At 36.3% G+C, this 20,138-nt stretch overlaps 1 protein-coding gene across 7 annotated transcripts in view; it reads left to right on the top strand.

Annotated features, from left to right (window-relative positions):
* The window catches only part of CACNA2D1 (calcium voltage-gated channel auxiliary subunit alpha2delta 1), a 496,060-nt gene extending 476,122 nt beyond the window's left edge, over window positions 1-19,938 (top strand). For all 7 annotated transcript variants that reach the window (XM_032873243.1, XM_032873244.1, XM_032873245.1 and 4 more), the window contains 3 exons: window positions 855-964; window positions 1,970-2,052; window positions 17,737-19,938. In XM_032873243.1, coding sequence (XP_032729134.1) covers window positions 855-964; window positions 1,970-2,052; window positions 17,737-17,853 — 310 coding nt within the window. In that variant the 3' untranslated portion in view covers window positions 17,854-19,938. The remainder of the gene's footprint in view (window positions 1-854; window positions 965-1,969; window positions 2,053-17,736) is intronic.
* The last annotated feature ends 200 nt before the right edge of the window (window positions 19,939-20,138 follow it).

Genomic DNA, 20,138 nt, shown 5'->3' on the forward strand with positions numbered 1-20,138 from the left:
TTGTAATCAATATACTAAGTTCAATCATAGTGTCTTTGAGTCACTTTATCCTCGTATCCCACATTCAGTGGAGAAAAAGAAAATTCCACTTTTTTGGGAAAATGTATAATCATAAAGAAATGACTCTTTAGCAACCAAGATGAAAATGTTACTGTCATTAAAGGCAACAGAAGCAGCTTAAGACATGGGGGAAAAAAAACAGAACAAAAAAAACCCTACATGGAATTGAAAGCCCTTATTCCATCTGTATCTGTGTTGTCCAGTTTAGTAGTTACAAGCCCGAGAGGCTACTTCAATTATCGATTACAACTAATATTAAACTTGGTGTCTCAGTCCCACTAATCAAATTTCAGGGGCTCCCGAGCCTCAGGTGGCGCTTATATACCATACTGGACAAAGCAGAAGACATTTCTGTCTCCGTGTTTGTTGAACAGCACTGACCTAACTCTGCCCTTAACTTGGGCAGGATATTTAGACATTTTGGGCTTCCAATCTGTAGATTAATTCAGTAATAAATACAATTGCTTAGCCATGTCAAATAAAACATTGATTCTGTGAGTTACAGCAACTCAGGAGTGCTTATTTTTCATTGAGGACTAACACTTAAAAATCTATTGCAATTTTCTAGTGTTCCAGAGAGGTAAGATGTGCATGCTAATGAATAAAAACATGGTCATGTTTCTCTGCTTAAAAATAATTTTGTTTCACTATTTATATTGGTGATGATTTGTGCCTCAAGATGTCAGATGTTGGCTTTCATTTTAATGTGTAAGATTCTTCAAAAGATTTTGGGTTTTTTCTCCGCAAAAGAAAATGTTCATTTTCTGTAATTTTTAAAAATATTTACTTTACAGAATCTTCCATGTAGAAAAACTCATGAACACCAACTTAATATTCATTATGGTTGAGAGTAAAGGGACTTGTCCGTGCGACACACGACTACTCATACAGGCAGAGCAGACTTGTATCCTTTCTGGGGTCAGAGATGTTGAAAGAATTGCCATCTTTCAGTAATACATTCGTAACCTTGTCACATTGTTTACACTCCAAGAGAAAGACATTCTGATGACTGTGATTACCCCACAGGGGCAGAATGGACTCCTCTCACGAAATCTGGTTTCACTGTGCAGACCGATGATGCTACCCAGGTACCAGTAGAATGTGAAAGGTTGCCTGCTCTTAGAATGAGGCTTTGTATAGGCAATAGTGCAGGTTTCCAAGGAGATCTGGAAATGGCTTGAGGGGCCATTGAAGGGGCAACTGGTCTGGGGTTCAGTGGTGGTTAGAGAGGTGCTGGGTTTTTGCTCTTGCTAGCCAGGGCTGGTGTGGTAGAAAGCTGTCAAAAATCGATGGTTATAAATGGGTTTGAGTGTGATGTATGCCTACGGTAGAATATTATTCAGCCTTAAAAAAAAAAATGGGAGGCCTGTCCTGGGCTCCAGCTGCAGTGGTAGTAACAACAAAACTTTCCTGGTTATAAATACGCTAAGGGACAGTGCAATGACTAGTAAATCATTGTGGACAGCAGAGATTCTACAGAGCGCCTACACTCTTTGCGTTTACCCCTGTTTTTTTCTGTGGGGGGAGGAGGGAGTTTGACATTGAGGTTTACTATTAACAATTAGTTTGTATTTCTGTCTTGCTCCATCAGAGGCAGCCACGTCCTTTCTTGCACTGTTTTATACGTATAACTCTTCTACTCAGCGTCATTTCTTCCTTTCATCTATTTATTTTTTACAAATATCTATTCAGTACTTGCCCAAGGGCATGCTCTACAGAGTAAAAATAAAAATGATCCCTTTGCAAAGCCACTAGTTTGACAAAAGAAAATTTCTAGAAGTTTACTTCCTTAAATCCCTAAGCACTGGAACTCATTGTGTTGGACTAGACTAATGGCGTAGGTGTCCATTCTTCTGTTGTTTGTGTGAAAAGAGAAAGAAACTTCATATTCCTTAACAAGTGTCTTCAGCTGATGGTCCAGATCCTTGCGATATGGTTAAACAACCCAGATATCGAAAAGGGCCTGATGTCTGCTTTGATAACAATGTCTTGGTAAGACCAAACGTTTATTGTATTAGAATATGAGAACTCAAGTGGTCATTGTCTTCAAGAATTTAAGGAGACAGATTACAATTTTAACTCAAACATAATCCTAGTGTTTCTCATTAGCATGATGTACTTGCTCGTCGATAGATTTTTCATTTCAGTATTTTTTCACAGTTAGCCTAAGCTTCACAGTTGCTTCTATCTGTCCTTCTCACAGAAATTGTACTTTCAAACACATTTCTGGTGAATCATCAATAGTAATTGACAGTGTTATTTATGATATGAGTTGCCTCCCTTCATTTATTCTTGAAGATATAAAAGGTATTTTGTATTAGTTTAGTGTATATAAAAGCCTTTGAAACAGCTATTATCCTATTATCTTTTTTTTTTTTTTTAACATGGTTTCTGACTCTATCAGAGATTTGTATTTTTACCTTGCATGATATTAGACCAGGTCAAGTACCAAGGGTTAAGGTGGTAAAATTATACAAAACATCTTTCTCGTATCTGATGTCAGGATGACCACTGCTTTCCTGTAGGTCAGCAGTCGTCCTCTGACAAATACTGATGTGACATACTCTGCATGCAGTCAGCTGTCTGGTTTTAAAATCATTTTAACCATTAAGAAACTGCATTCTCAAATGTGAAGGCCACCCCGTAATCCCTTCTTACTTTTATAAACTAATTTTAAATGTAATTTTCCTCGATTCTTACTCTTCATGGTGGGCCTTTGCACAAAGTGGCTTGTAGACTCCAAGGATCATGCAAAAAGAGAGCATTGTCTTAGGCATTGTTTATTCTAAACAAATGTCAGATCACCTCTTGATTAATGTGCACTTATGGAAGCTATAATTTTTTTAGAACAGACTTAGCAACTCCGTACTTATTTCCTCAAATGCACACATAGCCACCTTTGTCCTCCGCTCCAAAATAAGGTATTTCCACAGATACATAATACGCAATTAGATGACATAGATCGATGAGGAGGAGTAAGGCAAAGATGTGTCACAGTAAATCCCAGTTATCTCTGCCTGGACTATTGATCACTTCTCTGTGATGGAGAAAGTGAGTCTGAGTTGCCTCTAACTGTTGTTTTCCATTTTATCTGGTTAGACTTAAAGAACAATCCAGATCTGAGGACTTCTGTTGTTCCATCTGCTAGATTTTCAGGAGCTTTGTCCATGTCAAATCAGTCCCCAAAGAATGTTGACTGTGGGCCCAGGGGAATGCTGCTCATTAGGCAAACTTCATTCGTCAACTATTTGTCAGCACAGACTGAGATTAAATTCAATCAGCTGAACTTGAAAGATTACCTAAAAAGCCCAGTTGCCCAAAATATCTTCAGCCTAGGAGACGATCTGCTCCAAGGCCCTGGAAAGACTGAACTAAGACAAAAAATTGCAGTAGTTCCAGTCTTTGAATTCTACATCGGGGTGTGTGTGAAAGTACAAGTCTTGCTCAGTAGCTTACCTTGCTAGTGATGGCTCGTGCTGCTTTAACGGTGAAATACTTTGGTAATGCTTATTTTGCAATGGTCACTGTGCATCTGCTCTGGATGGAGGCTCACATGAACTGCCAACTGCCAGCAAACTGCATGAAATCTCATCTTGTATGTCTTCTTCTCTGTGTTTTCTTTCCTTTTCCTATACTTGCTACTTTGCCCGTTATTAAATAGGATCAACTTATGTGCACAACGAGTCGTGCCTGTACCATGATGTCAGTTCCTATCTTCATTTCACTGCAAGTTTTCATGTGGTGTGGATGATCAGTCACTTTCTCTAATTTTTTCTTTTTGTGTGTGTTTGGCTTGAAATTTTATTAAATAATCCACATCCCTAAATCCACTATGGTAAGTGTCCTGAAACCAGGTTGTTAAAATCCCATTACCTATATTGTTTTGTCAATAGCTGAATGCAAGTATTGCTTAAGTTTCTAATCCGAAATCAAGCATATCCTTTTCCTGTGTTTACTTAAAAATCAGTATTTCTTTTAAGGTTTTTATAAAGATTAAGTCACCATGGGGGAAATTATATATGCTTCATGAGGAGAAGTAGCTGAAGGGCAGTCAGTAGAGCTGGTCACCTCTATTTTCAAAAGATGCGAACATAGTTTTGGAAAATAACATTAATGATGAACCATTTAACTTTTATCCAAGTCAGTAATTCAGTTTTTTCCTTTTTAAAAAACAAGTATGACTTAATCAACTTTTTATATTTTTACTACCAAAATAGATATTCCTACTGAAATATTTTAGTACAAGTGCTTCCAATGTGTAAGATCATCTTACTCAGTATCTAGGCTAAAATGATCCTTCATTAACCTTTGCCCAATTTCTCAATTCTGTCAGTATGACTGAGTAGATGTTTTGGGGCTTGTGCTCAGGGATTCATGTACAGTTCTACAGTTTCTTTTCTGACACTCTGAAATCATCCTGACTGGTGTTACTGGAGCAACTTCTCTCCTGTCCTTTCTTCACTGCCGTCCAGGTATTCAGTGATTAGGGAACCACTAGATGGAGATATGGAGTGAGCTCATCAGAGGGGCAGGAAAGTGGAGTAGCAGCGGGAGTCTCAGAAAACGACTACATTTTTTTTCTAGGTTAATAACGGTTTTCAAAGCAAAAGATTCCAAGTGAAAGAAAGCTAGCTGATTTGGATAATTGAAAGACCAAAATTAATTGATCCTTTCTCCATGGATGTATTTTTAAAATTGATAACAAGGTAGCTATTTGAAGCAAGGTTTTACTGATCCCTGCCCAAGTGATTATACCATTTACATATGAAAATTATAGTAAAAATCCCACTTTCCATGTTCTATTTTTTATATTTCTCCTTATTTGTGATCATGGTAGAAATGAGCAGAAACATAGAGCTAAGGGGAAAAGGTGGAATAGAGGAAAAAGAGGAATAATGTAAATATTCACTCTACTTCTGTCCATCTACAATTTTTAGGTAAGATATATAGGCAGCTAATAACACAAAAATATAGGTCCGTTCCCTTTTACCTTTATGTTAAAAATTTATAGGCAAGCATTATCCCCTTAAAAATGTGATTATGAATTTTTCTATGGTATTATTCTTTCTCACCATAACTATAAACTTACCAAGAAAATAAATATCACTGTGGATTCAGCTGGATGGGATCAGTACATTTAATGAAATAATTTTTGTAAGATGGAAGGCACACACGTGGGATTCCCTGTTACTATGTCCTTGAGGAATATATAATGAGCAGTCTTGAGAAGGTGATGTATATGGCATATACTTTACAATAATAAGACTTGGGTTGAGTCTTTAAAGACATAGTTATCAGTATGGAATACCAAATCTAGTTTATGCAATTTGAGTGTTGCTATGATAACATCAAAAGAAGTATCAATTTCTCTGAAACAATGAAGTTGAAAAAAATAATGTAAACATTATCCCAAAATACTAAGATTAATTGACAGTTGTTCCTGACACTGAAGACCAATAAAGGTGAAAGTCTAAGTAAGCTTCAGCACTAGTCTAGCGCTAACTAGAATTTGTGGTGGGTGTGCTCCCAGATTTCCGACATCTTCTTAAGGATCATCTCTCTCTAAGCATTTCACGAAGGACTGTCTGAAGTCAAGACCCTTGTATCCTGTGAAGTCCAAGAACAGTATCAATTATAGATAAGCAGTGATGAGGACTTCATTAAAACACAAGTGTTCAAATGAGACCTTCTGACAAGATCATTTTGAAGATTCAAGTGGTAAAGAACAACAAAAGAAAAAGAAAGCTAAAGTTTAGGAAACAAGTAAAGCCAGTGAGAAAGTTCATTATTTTATGCAAACCTGATTTATGAAAGCACATCTTTGGGTCCATGAACAAGCAGATGTGTGTATGTAGGTATACGCACATTTAAATAGTTGAACAAATATGCTACCTACTTCATGGATTTATCTGGGGGTGGGAGGAGGGGGGAGATGTCTCCACCAGTGATTTGCCTTTTGAAGGTAATGACTGTAATTCAGTAAATAAATGAATTACTAATTATTGAGCTCTTACTATGTATAATTAGTTACCCCCAGTTATTCTGGCTTGGGAAAGACAGGCAGATTTAAGAGTTTAGCAATACTTGTTTAACAAGATTTAGGCCCTAGTATACATGGTCTTAAAAAGAAAACCTTGGGGCAGAATCATATGAATAAAGGCAAAAGGAATTCGTAGTAACATATTTATTAAGAATCTTTTGAGAGACGTTTCTAGATGAAAATTACTATCATATTTCAAAATTATATCTAATATTAGCACTGCATAGTCTTTCTTTACTTTAATGTGTTAAACTGAAACAAAGTACCAATCTTTATGAGCAAGAAAATCGGTGTTCAGGAAATTTTGGTCTATCCTTAAGACAGAAAAAATGCTACGGTTTCTCCCACATCAGTGCATTTGCGACTTAATTTCAAGTCTTGTTGTATATGGCTGCCCATGCAGAAAACATGACAGGAAACTGCAGAGACAGACTTTTTAGTGTGAATCAACTTGTAGACTTGAGGAACTCCAATTAACTTATCTAAACTATCCCCCTCCCAGACGGAAACTTACCTCACACAAGAAACGCAACTGAGCAAATAAATTAAAAAACAAACAAAAAAATTAGAAATATAAAAATAAAAGCAATGGAATCAGAGCCAGAGATAGTCTTTTTTCTTTACATTAATTGGAATTTCTTTGACAAAATACATTGTTAATACATTGATGGGTCTTGTTTGTGTGCTAATTTTCCATCCCATCAAATTAGTACTTACTATACATGTCTGAATTAGATCATTCTGCTGGGTGTGAGGTATTTGAGATAGTTTATGCTAAAAAATGGGTTTTTAATCTGGAATTCAAATGTAACTGAGCATTGTTTCTTTGATCTTGTTACCCTATCTAGAGGGAAAAGTGTTTGAAAAAGAGGAGCAAGTACGAATTCCCAGAGATAGTACGCACCTTGCCCCATTGCAAAGACAGTGATATTGGAGCAGAGGAAGTTGTTAGTGAGGGGAGAGGAGTAGAAGAAGAGAGGCAGCCAGGTTCCCTAGGCCTTGCTAAGAAATTTGGATTTTGTGCTGAGAGATAAACAATAACAAAAAACTTGATGTATGGTTCTGAGGGGACCACTTTTTGGTAAAAAGATTATAAAAGAGCAAGAGTAGAAGCAGAGACAAAGGAGGCAGCTTTTGAAGGAGTGATGGTGACTGAGGAGTGATAAGTTTGGGAATGTCAACAATGCATGCGGGTGAATTACATTTGAAAAAAGTTTTTTATAAAGTAGCAATCACAGATGACTTGTTGTTTGCCCTGATCTATTTCTCCTAGAAGTGTCATTCAGAAAAGTACTATCTTTTTGTGCAAGTTTGAGACCTTTCGGAGACCTCAGAGGAGAGGTGGCAGAGATCAGTGTGGAGGTCAGAGGAGAGAATTCAGGTCCAAAGATATAAAAGTGTGAGGTATTGTGATTCTGGTCTAAGCTGGTGACACAAGTCCCGAACTCACTTTATCCCATAGAAACACTAAACCTGTAACTATAAACAAAGCAGTTCCCTCTGAAAGAAATCAAGAATCTGAATGACCCATACCCATTGGGTAAAGGAGAAAACAGCCGTGTCAAAACAGGTAGGAAAGGCTGAGAAGACGCACTGTCTCCATAGTCCCCATCACTGACCTAGCAACATAAAATCGGGAGGGAACTTGTAACTCTGAGCTTTACCCTGAGGAATGAAGGGTTTGGTTTGAACATCTAGCACTCTAGATGTGGGGTCTCCCCAGCAACTACCTCTGAAAGTCTGATAGGGCTTATGTCCATGAGACCCATAGGACCAAACAAAGAAACAGTTCTCATCAGGCTCAGATGGACTGTGGCTTTCCTCCCAGGGTTCAGAGAAGATGGACTAGACAAAAATGCCCTACTCCCACACTCTCCCTGATAGTGGCTTAAGTATGCAGATATCCTCGATTGCCTGAGGGACTAAGGCTTCTCATTTAGCATATGCCTCCATTTTCACCCTATGACACACTCGGGGTCGCTGGTCTCTGCCTGAAAGGAGCTTGTGAACACAGCCGGCATTGGGCTTTTGAGGCTACTGCCCAAAGAACAGCCCCCACCCTTTACCACTTGGCTGTGGTGGCCGGTATGGCTGATGTTCTCAGGTACCACCTAACAGTGGCGAATAAATAGTTCTTAAAGCTGTATTCCCCCAGGGCTCAGCAGAGAGAGAGCAGACAAAAATGCTCTTCTATCAGTTATACCCTAAAAGGGAAAGGTCTAACTGCATACCTTAAAAACTGCTGCCTCAGTTTCCAGGCTCTAATCAGCCTACATCTAGGTGCTGTATGATATTGCCCCCTGCCACCACCAGATATCAGCCCACCTCAACTACTGGGAGAGGTGGCTGTTTTTTCTAATGCATAGAAACCAACACAGAACAGAAAAAATATGTTCTAAACAACAACAACATAAAACTCCACTAACAGACATTAAGGAGTTCAAAATAATGGTCATAAAGATGTTTACCAAAGTCAGAGAAAGACGCATGAACAATAGAAAATATTAAAAAGTACAAAAAAGTCACAGAGCTGAGGGTAATGTATCACAGTAATAACATAAAAGATACAAATGACATGAATAGATAGCTAAGAAAAGAGTATTTGACAAAATATGACATTTCAGGGTAAGAACCTTGGTCAGATTGGGGGTACAGAGGAACATCCTTCAACATAATAAAGGCCATATGACAAACCCACAGCTAACATACTCACTGGAGGAAAATGTCTCAGAGATAAGAAGGCCCACGCTCACTGCTCTTACCAATTTAGTACAGGAAGTCCTAGCTAGAATTTTATGCAAGACAAAGAAATAACAGGGATCCAAATAGGGAAGGAAGAAATAAAACTGCCAGTACTTAACAAATGATATGGTTCTGTATACAGAAAACCCCGAAGACTTCACCCAAAGACATCAGAGAGGAGAAGAGGCAGAGATCAATCAGTGTGGAGGTCTGAGGAGATTTCCGTAAACTTGCAGGATATAAAATCAGAAGTCAGGTGCATTTGTATACATTAATAATAAGATATCTGAAAAGAAAACTATCCTAGTTCACCATAGCATCAACTTCAAGAAAGTAAGAGAACTGTACAACGAAAACTTTAAGACTGGTGAAAGGAAGAAGAAAAACATAAGAAGGTATCCTGTGTTTATGGCTTTAGAGAATAATGTTAAAATGTCCATACTACCCACTGCCATCTGTGGATTCAGTGTACCCCCCATCAAAATACCAACAGCAGAATTTAATTTCACAGAAAATTAAAAAAAAAAAAATCTAAAATTTTTATGGCCCACAAAAGACCCAAAATACCATAACAATCCTGAGGGAAAAGAACAAAACTGCAGGTATCAGATTTTTTTTATTTTATACTACAAAGCTACAGTAATCAAAACAGTATAGTACTGGCATAAAAATGAACACATAGACTAATGGAACAGAAGAGAGCCCAGAAAGAAACCCCAAATACATACGGTCAACTAATATTCAGTAGGATAGCCAAGAACACCCACTGGGGAAAGGATGGTCTCCAGCAAATGGTGCTGGGAAAATAAACACATGGAGGGCAATGGGACTGGACTCCTCTCTTACATACTCATAAAAATTAACTCAGAATAGATCACAAACTTTACTTTAAGACAGGATAGTATAAAAATCCTAGAAGATAAAGTAAGAAGAATTTCCTTGACATTGGTCCTGGCAATGATGTTTGGTTACAACACCAAAAGCACAAACAACAAAAACAGAAATCAACAAATGGGACTGTGACAATTTTGAATGTTTCTGCACAGCCAAAGAAACCACTAAAGAAAAGGCATCCTACAGAGCAAGGCCAAAAATTGCAAGCAATATATCTATATATCTCTCTATGTATCTATGACAAGGAGTTAATATCCAGAATATATGAAGAACTCATGAGAGTTTTTAAAAAATCAACAAAAATTGGGCAGGAAAACTAAATAGACATGTTTTCAAAGAAGACATCAAAATGGCCAATGGCTACATGAAAAGATGTTCAGCATCAGCAGTCATCAGGCAAACACAAATCAAAACCACATACTTCTGGCTTAAGGACACGTACCTTAAAGTATATGAAAGTGGATGGATAGAAAACCATATTCCATGCAAATATAAATCAAAAGAAAGCTGGGGTAGCTATACTTGGACACAATTGACTTCAAGACAAACACTGTAATAAGATATTATATATTGATAATATACTGATAATCAAAATCAAAAGTGGATGTAACATTTGTAGATATTTATGCACCTGACACAGGCATTTAAATATATACAGCAAATATTAACAGACCTAATAGGGGAAGTGGGCAGCAACGTAACAGTAGTAATAGTAGGAATACTAGTAGGGGACTTCAGTTCCCCACTTATCAATGGATAGATCACCCAGACAGAAAATGAACAAGGAAACAGTGGAGTTAAATGACCCATTAGACCAGATGGATTTAAGTGACATTTACAGAAAATTCTATCCAAAAGCAGAATATACTTTCTTCTGAAGTGTGCATGAAACTTCCTCCAGGATAGAACATATGTTGGAACACTGAAGGAGCCTTAATACATTTGAGTAGGTTGAAATATCAAGTATCTTTTCTGGCCACAGTTGTATGAAACTTGATATTAACTATATAAAGAAAACTGGACAACTCACAAATATGTGGAGATAAAAATGGCATGCCACTTAACAACCGTGGATCAAAGAAGAAAGCAAAAGAGAAATTTTATACTTTATATGATATATATATAAACAAATTAGAGACAAATTAAGATGGAAATACACTGAACCAGAATGACTAGGAAGCAGCAAGGCAGTTCTAAGAGGAAAGTTTATAGTGATAAAGACCTATACTAAGGATAGAGAATGGTCTCAAATAGATTTATACCGTAAGGATTAAGAACAAACTAAGCTCAATGCTAGAAGGCAGGGAATAACAAAGATCATGACAGAAACAACTGAAATAGAAACTAAAAAGACAATAGAAAAGATCAATGGAACAAACAGCTGGCTTTTTGAGAAGATGAAATAGATAAAACCTCAGGTATACTTACAAAAAAAAAAAAGGATTATAATAAATAAAACTAGAAATGAAAGAAGAGACATCAAAATTGGTATCATAGAAATATAAAGTATCATAACAGACCACTATAAAAATTAAATGGCAAAAATTGGAAAATCTAGAAGAAATTGATAAATTCCTAAAAATATGTAGCCTATCCAGAATGATTCATAAAAAATAGAAAATCTGAACATATCAGTTACTAGTAAGGCAACTAAATCAGCTCTCAAAAACCACCTAACAATCAAAAGCCCATGACCAGACAGCTTCACTGATGAATTCTACCAGACATTCAAAGAAGAATTAATATCAATCCCTCTCAAACTCTTTAAAAAAATAACAGAACGGAACATTCATACTCGTTTTACAAAGCCTGCCTTACCATAATACCAAAACCAGACAAGGACACCCCAAGATAGTAAATTACAGGTCTAGATCTGATGAACCTAGATGCAAAAAACTCAACAAAATGTTAGCAGACTGAATTCAGCAATACAAGACCAATGCCATGATCAAGTATGATTTATTACAAGGATACAAGGACAGTTCAACGTTGACAAATCAACCAGTGTGTGATACACCATATTAATAAGGTGAAGAATAAAAATTGTATGATCACAATAACGCAGAAACAGCACTTACAAAATTTAACATCCATTTTGAGAAAAACTCCTCACAAAATTGGTATATAAAGTATATACCTCAGCATAACAAAGGCCTACAGCTAACCTCATATTCAATGATAAGAACTAACATCACAAACAACACAAGGGTGCCTATTCTTGCCACTTTCCTTCAGTGCAGTGCTATAAGTTCTAGGCAAAGCAATTAGGTAAGAAAAAGAAATAATAAGCATCCAAATTGCAAAATAAGAATTAAAACTATCTCTATTTGCAGATGAAAAATTTTATATGTAGAAAACCCCAAGGACTCTACCTATTGGAATAAACAAATTCAGTAAAATTGCCAGATTAAAAAAAGGAAGGTACAAACATCAGTTGAGTTATATACACTAATAAAATATATCAGAAAGTTGTGAAAATAATTTCATTTACAATTGTATCCAAAAGAATAAAATACCCAGGAATAAATTTAAACAAGGAGGTAAGAGACCTACCTGTACACTAAAAACTGTAACATAAAATTGAAGACACAAATAGGAAGATAATTCAGTGCTCATGAATTAGAATGATTATTGTTAAAATGCTCATACCATCCAAAGAATCTGCAGTTTCACTTCAATTCCTATCAAAATTTCAATGACATTTTTCACTGAAATAGAACAAACAATTCTAAAATATAAATGAAACCACAAAACCCTAATAGCCAAAGCAATCTTGAGAAACAAGAACAAAGCTGGAGCCATCACACTTTCTTGATTTCTACCTATATTATATACATACAGTAATCAAACAGCAGTACTGGTATGTGCATGCACATAGACACACACACACACACACACACACACACACACACACACACACACACAGACATACGGATCAATGGAACAAAATAGCCCAGAGGTAAACCCATGTTTATATGTTCAATTATTTTATGACAAAGGAGCCAAGGACATACCATGGGAAAAGAGTAGTCTCTTCGATACATAATACTAGGAATGGCCACACCCAAGGGAATAAAACTGGACCAGTATCTTACACCATACAACAGAAACCAACTGAAAATGGGTTAACTACCTGAGCTTAAGACTTGAAATAGTAAAACTCCCAGAAGAAAACCTAGGAAGTAAACTCGTTGACATGGGTTTTGGCGAGGATTTTTTTTAATCTTACATCAAAGGCAAAGGCAACAAAAGCAAAAATAAACATGGGACTACAGCATAGTTAAAAGCTTCTGCATGACAAAGGAGACCAACACAATTCAAAGGCAATCCCTGAAATGGGAGGCATTATTTGGTAAGGGGCCAATATCCCAAATATAGGATGCCCAGAAAGCAGGCATGCCTTGTTTTAGTGTACTTTGCTTTATTGCACTTCACACTAATGCAGGGTTTTTGTTTTGTTTTTAACAAACTGAACGTTTGTGGCAACCCTGCATTAAGCAAATTGTACTTGTGTCATTTTTTTCAATAGCACTTGCTCACCTTTGTCTTTATGTCACATTTTCATAGTTTTCACAATACTTCAAACTTTTTTGCTGTAATTAAATTTGTTAAGGTGATCTGTGGTCTTTGATATTACCATTGTAATTGCTTTGGGGCACCATAAACCCCACCTATCTAAGACAACAAACTGTGTGTGTTCTGAATGCTCTAAAGACCAGCTGTTTCCCCAGCCCTTTTTCTGTGCTTGGGCCTTCCTATTCCCGGAGATGAAATGATATTGAAATTAGGCCAATTAATAACCCTGCAATGGCCTCTAAGTGTTCAAGTGAAAGGCAGAGTCACATGTCTCTCACCTTAAATTAAAAGGTAGACATGATTAAGTTTAGTGAGGAAGGCATTTCAAAGGCCAGACCTGGCTCAAACCTAGGCCTCTTGCACCAAATATTTGGCCGAGGCATGAATGCAAAGGGAAGGTTCTTGAAGGGAATGAAAAGTGCTATTCCAGTGAATACACATATGATAAGAAAGTCAAACAGCCTTATGGCTGACATGGAGAGAGTTTTAGTGGTCTGGATAGGAGATCAAACCAGCCCCAACACTGCCTATGCCAAAGCCTAATCCACAGCAAGGCCTTAATTCTCTTCATACCTATAAAAGCTAAGAGAGATGAGGAATCTGCAAAAGAAAATTTTGAAGCTAGCAGAGGTTAGTTCTTGAGATTAAAGCAAAGAAGCCAGCTCTGTAACATAATAGTAAAGGTAAAGCAGCAAGTTATCCAGATACTGAGGTAATCAATGCAAGTGGCTATATTAAGCAACAGGTTTTTTTAAAAAATGGAAAAAATTATTTCCATTAATTACCATGTAGTATATTATTCGTTTCAGAGGTAGAGTTAAGGAATTCATCAGTTGCATATAATACCTAGTACTCATTACATCATGTGCCTCCCCCTTAATGCCCATCACCCAGTTACCTCATCCCACCACTCATCTCCCCTCTAGCAACTTCCTAACTATAGGAAACAAACAGGGTTACAACAGGTTTTCAGTATGGATGAAACAGCCTTCTATTGGAAAAAGGTGTCATCTTATTACTTTCATAGCTAGAGATGAGAAGTCACCACCCATCTTCAGAGGACAGACTGTCTGTCTTGTTAGGGGCTAATGAGCTGGTGACTTTAAGTTGAAGTCAGTGCTCGTTGACCATTCTAAAGATCCCAGGGCCCTTACGAATTATGCTCAGTCCACTCTACCTATACTCTATCAATGGAACAACAAAGCTTGGAGAACAGCACATGACATCATGGCTTATTGAACATTTGAAGCCCACTGTTGAGACCTAGTACTGAGGGGGAAAAATCCCTTTCAAAATATGACAGCTTACTGAGAATACACCTGGTTGATTCTAGCCCTCATGGATGACTCTGAGGGGTTCAAGACCTCAGTAGAGGAAGTAACTACAGATGGGGTGGAAATGGCAGGAGAACTGGAATTACAAATGGAGCCTCAAGATGTGACTGAATCGCTACAATCTCACAATAAAACTTGAATGGATGAAGAGTTGCTTCTTCTGGATGAACAAAGTGTTTTCTGGAGATACAATCTCCTGCTGGTGAAGATGCTACTGATATTGTTGAAATGACAACAGAGGAGCTAGGATACTACATAAACTTAGTCAGTCAAGCAACAGGGTGTGAGAGGATTGACTTTAATTTTGAAAGTTCTACTGTGGGTATAGTACTATCAGACAGCATCACGGACTACAGAGAAAGTGTTCCTAAAAGAGTCAGTCAATGCAGTAAACTTCATTGTTGTCTTATTTTAAGAAATGGCCATGGCCACCCAACCTTCAGCAACCACCACCCTGACCAGTCAGCAGCCATCAACAATCGAGGCAAAGACCCTGGAATAGGGGAAAAAAAAAAAAAAAAGATTCACTGAAAACCCAGACGATGGTTAGCATTTTTTATCGCTACAGTTTTGTTTTTTTTTAAAGTGTATGCTTTTTTAGACATAATGCTATTATACACTTAAAAGACAACAGTATAGTATAAACCTAACTTGTACATGCACTGGGAAACCAAAACATTATTTTTGCTTGCTTTATTGCGATATTCCTTTTATTGAATATCTGCAACTAGAACGGAACATGCACATCAAAAACTTTAAGGAGCTGCCACTTCACACCTGCTAGAATGACTGTTATCAAAAAGACAAGAGATGACCATTGCCGGCAAGGATGTGGAGAAAGGGAGTCCTCTGTGTTAATGGTGGGACTGTTAATTGGTACACCACTATGAAAACCGGTATGGGGGTTTCTCAGAAATTAAAAATACAACTACTGTATGAACTGGCAATTCTTGGTACTCATTTGAAGAAAATTAAAACACTAGAAAAGATATATGCACCCCTATGTTCATTGCAGCATTTTTTTAAATAGTCAAGATATAGAAACAACCTAAGCGTCCATCAACAAAGGAATGGCTAAAGAAGTGGTATGTAGATAGACAGAAGGACACCCGGCCATTTTTGACAACAGTGTTGGAACTTGAGGGCACTTCGCTACATGAAACAAGCAAGATGAAGACATTGTGCATGACCATCACTAATATGTGAATTCTATTAAAAAAAAAAAAAAAACTCATAGAAACCAAGAGTAGAAAAGGAGTTGCCAGTGGCTAGGGGGAGGTAGGGAGAGGTTGGCAAAAGGATACAAACTTTTGGCTATAATATGAGTAGTCTGGGGATCTAGTAAAACATGATGACCATAGCTGATAAACACTGTAGAACTGAAATCTGCCAAGAGAGTAAAACTTAAGTATCCTCACCAGTTGGGGAAAAACGATAAATATGTGGATAATAGACATGTTAATTATCTGGGGGGGAGGGTAACGTTTTACAATGTCTATCAAATCACCGAAATATATACTTTAAATATCTTACAATTTTGTCTATTAAAGCGAAAAGTTAAAATTTTAAAAAGCAAAATGAAAAAACACAAGCAAAAATCATTTTCATATTAAGGATAAAATTATGAGTTGTTAACAAATGAATGGCATTTAAAACTATAGAACTAGATTAGGTTACTTAGGAAGAAAGTGTAAATTTAAAAAGAGAGAGAAGTAACTGCTGGAAAAGTCTATCATGTAGAACGCATGGAGAGAAGTAGGTTGAGCTAAAGAGAGTAAGATGAGCCCAAAACACGTTTGGAGGAAACCAGATGTGTTGGACAAATATACATGAGAAAATATTTTAAGGAGAGAATATTGTACATTCCCAAATGCTCATGAAAAGTAAAATAAGATGAGGACCAAGAATGGATCATCATTTTGTGTTACTCTTTAGATTTAGGAGCTAGCTTTTGAAAATAAGCTTTTTTTTTTAATAGATTCTTTTGTTTCTTTCAGACTTCTCTTTAACTAACAGAAGAAGTGTTCTGCCTCAAAATGCAGCTCAAGATAGAAATTTTAAGTTTTTTACTGGGGGGGCAGGCACTGTATTAAACCCCAGTGACAAAAAACAAGCCAATGTTCTCTTCTCTGCGAGCTCAGAGTCTTTGGAAAATCATTCTGAACATTTTATTTACTCATTTATTTATATACATAACCTATTATTTGGGTTATTGGATGATGAACTTGGCATAGTGTATTTTTTAACAAGCCTCATATCTACATCTACTTATTTTCCTAAACATCCTTTATGAAATTCAGTAATTAAAAGAAATCAAAAGATGTAGAAAATGTTACTAACACAGAACCTAGGAATAAAAGATAAAGGATAATTCTGCATTTAAAGGAACTTAATGAGCTACCATGAGACGACGTGGGGGGGATCCAAATAGGTATATAAATTGCTTATATTTCATGGTTCTGTAAATTAAACAAATGTCTCTTGCTAGCTTAGCTCTTTATATTGAATATGTTTTTGGAGTGTCTTTTCATGTATGATTCAAATACACTATTATTTTAATTTTGGTGAAGGTCCAGATGCTACAAGTGCAGGTTGGTATGTTTATCTTTGAAACTGGATATAAAAGATATGGAAAATAGAGATCATTTCTCATATTGATTTAACCAGTCCCAAACTTTGCCTTATTGAGCATAATTGCTAAAATGATAATTCTTGGGTATTATAAAACCTAGAGTAAATTTTATAGTTACTCCTTATTTTTGTAGATATCTAGGAATATCTCGTACTCTGAAAGATTTTTTTTTTTTAAATTTAACAACTGGTGTATTGGTCAAAACAGCATTTACTATTCTAGTATTTTCTTAGTCATCATAATTTGTAACTCAAAATTTAAAGCCTTCTTGAAATGATACTAGGAATATGGCTTTATTCAAAATTGCTGTTACTATAAAATCCAGGGTAATGTCATTTATTTGGGTTTAAATTAAAACCATTTTATCAGGGGAGTTCAGAAGTGGACTAAACATGGGTGCTCTGAAAAATGGCTAAGGATTTCTTCAGGATTTTTCTTTCTCCTTTTCTTTACAACAGGAGGATTATACTGACTGTGGTGGTGTTTCTGGATTGAATCCCTCCCTGTGGTCCATCATCGGAGTCCAGTTTGTTCTACTTTGGCTTTTATCTGGCAGTAGACACTGCCAGTTATGACCTTCTAAAACTCAGTCTGCATAATTAAACTCCAGACCCTGCCAAAACATGAGCCCTCAGTTGCGTTCAAATAGGGTCAACTGTGGAATGAGCAGAACACTAGCTGGGCCCATACCATCGCTAAATCTAAGGCGCAGACTCATATGGCCCCCACTGGCTGCATGTCAGGGTCTCAGATCCTTAAACTTGTGTGAATGCTGCATCATCTATGTATAACATCAAAGCAAAATTCTATACATGCTCTATTGGAAAATTGGAGAGTTCATTGTTTGCATTGTTGGTGATTATATGTAAAAGGGCTCCCCATACTGTTTATGAATCCTACAAATTGTCTTGACCTTGACCTGGAATTTTGACCTGCTGCAATTCTTGTTCTTTTACCAAGAAAATCTCTAGAGGGAAAAAAAAAAAAAGGAGTTATTTTTGCCTTCACGTATTCTTTTGTTAAAAATCATTTCTTGCTTTGAGTAGTTATTATTGAAAAATAAAATAGGGAGAGATGGATGTAATCTGTTGAAATAGAAATAATGGCTAATTTTCTACAAAAAGAAATTTGCCATAAATAAAATGCCTTATGAAGAATGGCTTCTCTGCCAAAAACAGAACACAAGTGATGACCAATTAAGTTTTGCTGGGGTAATGAATTGATGTTTAAAAATAATAACTAAGAAACTATTAAACTAAAGGTGCTTGAAGATGCAATTTGAACATGTGACATATTTCCTCATAAATGTAAGCCCTTAATGCTTCGATGTAATGTTTCTTTTGTTCACAGTAAAGTTATGTAGTGCTAGCCAAATAATTCAAAATGCTCTAAGAGAAGCTTGTTGGGGGGGAGGGGTAAACGTCTTTTCTTGTGATAAATGAACTTTGGTTACCAAGGGTATTTTGCATGATGCTGCTGCTATTTTAACTTTTGGTTTGTTTTTCTCTTACTGTAGAGTATAGTCCTTTGAAAAGTTAACTGAGTGACATTATTGTTATGTAAGACTCTGAACCTTGCAGTGTAATGCACTTAAGTCATCCTTTAAAATGTCGTTAAATTACTCTGAATATACTGTGCAATGTCAATGCCGAATGACTGGGGTAGGTAAATGGTGAAATGGGAATTAATGGATTTTATACAGACTCATGCTTTTGCCTGAAAAACCTATGTACAGATATTTTAAGTACATAAATCAGATTTGACACATTTATTTTTTGAAGAGTACATATATGTTCTCAATGAAGATTCACACTAGGTTTCCTCTTTGTTCGTTTGAATAGGAGCACATATGCTCCAGACATTTCCACCGCTGCTGCTTTTCTCCTCACCGTTGTAAAAGGTAGATACGATCACGTGACCAAGATTCCATGCAGTTTGATGACGGTTTTATAATAATCTGAACAAATAGGAAACCTTGAATCTGTATGTATGCACACGAATACTTGATTGTGAATACTCAAAATTGTTTTTCTACAGCCTCACTGGTGAAAATGATTAGTGTAGTAAACCGGGTACTTCAATATAGAGTAATATGGTAGATTATTATTTATGCTTTTAAAAATAATTTTTAGGAGTCATCAGTGTTTGAAGAAAGGGTAAAAACAACGAATGTGTAATTCTAGTTCAACTGAGTAATTCTGCCGAAGGCTGGAAGTATACAAATATTTTTTATGGTGAAATACATTTGTTCTTATTTTGAACATGCCAAATATTGGTGTGTGTCTATGCTGGACATTTTCTTATACATCATTTTTAAGTCAATACCTTATTAACATTATCCAGCATGCTTTAAGATGCTCCGCATATCAAAGACATAACCAAGTCTTTAGCATAGTTTAAAATACGTTTGTTTTGTTTTTAGCTTTGCAGACATTCGTAATTCCCTCCCACCACCGATATGCCGTGGGAACATTTTGTGTATATTTCCTTATTTAAACTATTTTTTATTTAAAAATGGGGGTGGGTGGGAATGGAATCACTTTGCCAGCTATTGTTCTAGGAGTTGACGTCAGTTACCATTTCTAACGCATTGTTGTGATTTTGTAGTCTCATTTGTAACTGGTATTGACGTTTTAGAAAACACCAAAGTGATTAAAAAAAATGAAACTTCTCACTCTAGTGACACTATGTTTCAATCATGTTGTTTGTTGATTACATATTTAAAACTTATTGTTAACTTTTGCTAGACTCTTTTAAATCATGAAAGTGTTGGGAAGGGGATATCAAAATATAAAATTATGTTAGTTCATGTGTATCTATGACGCACATTAAAACAACTGAATTGCTTCCAGCATACAAC

The sequence above is a fragment of the Lontra canadensis genome, unplaced genomic scaffold (genome assembly GCF_010015895.1).
Source record: "Lontra canadensis isolate GAN:19392208 unplaced genomic scaffold, GSC_riverotter_1.0 scaffold48, whole genome shotgun sequence".
Lineage (NCBI taxonomy): Eukaryota > Metazoa > Chordata > Mammalia > Carnivora > Mustelidae > Lontra > Lontra canadensis.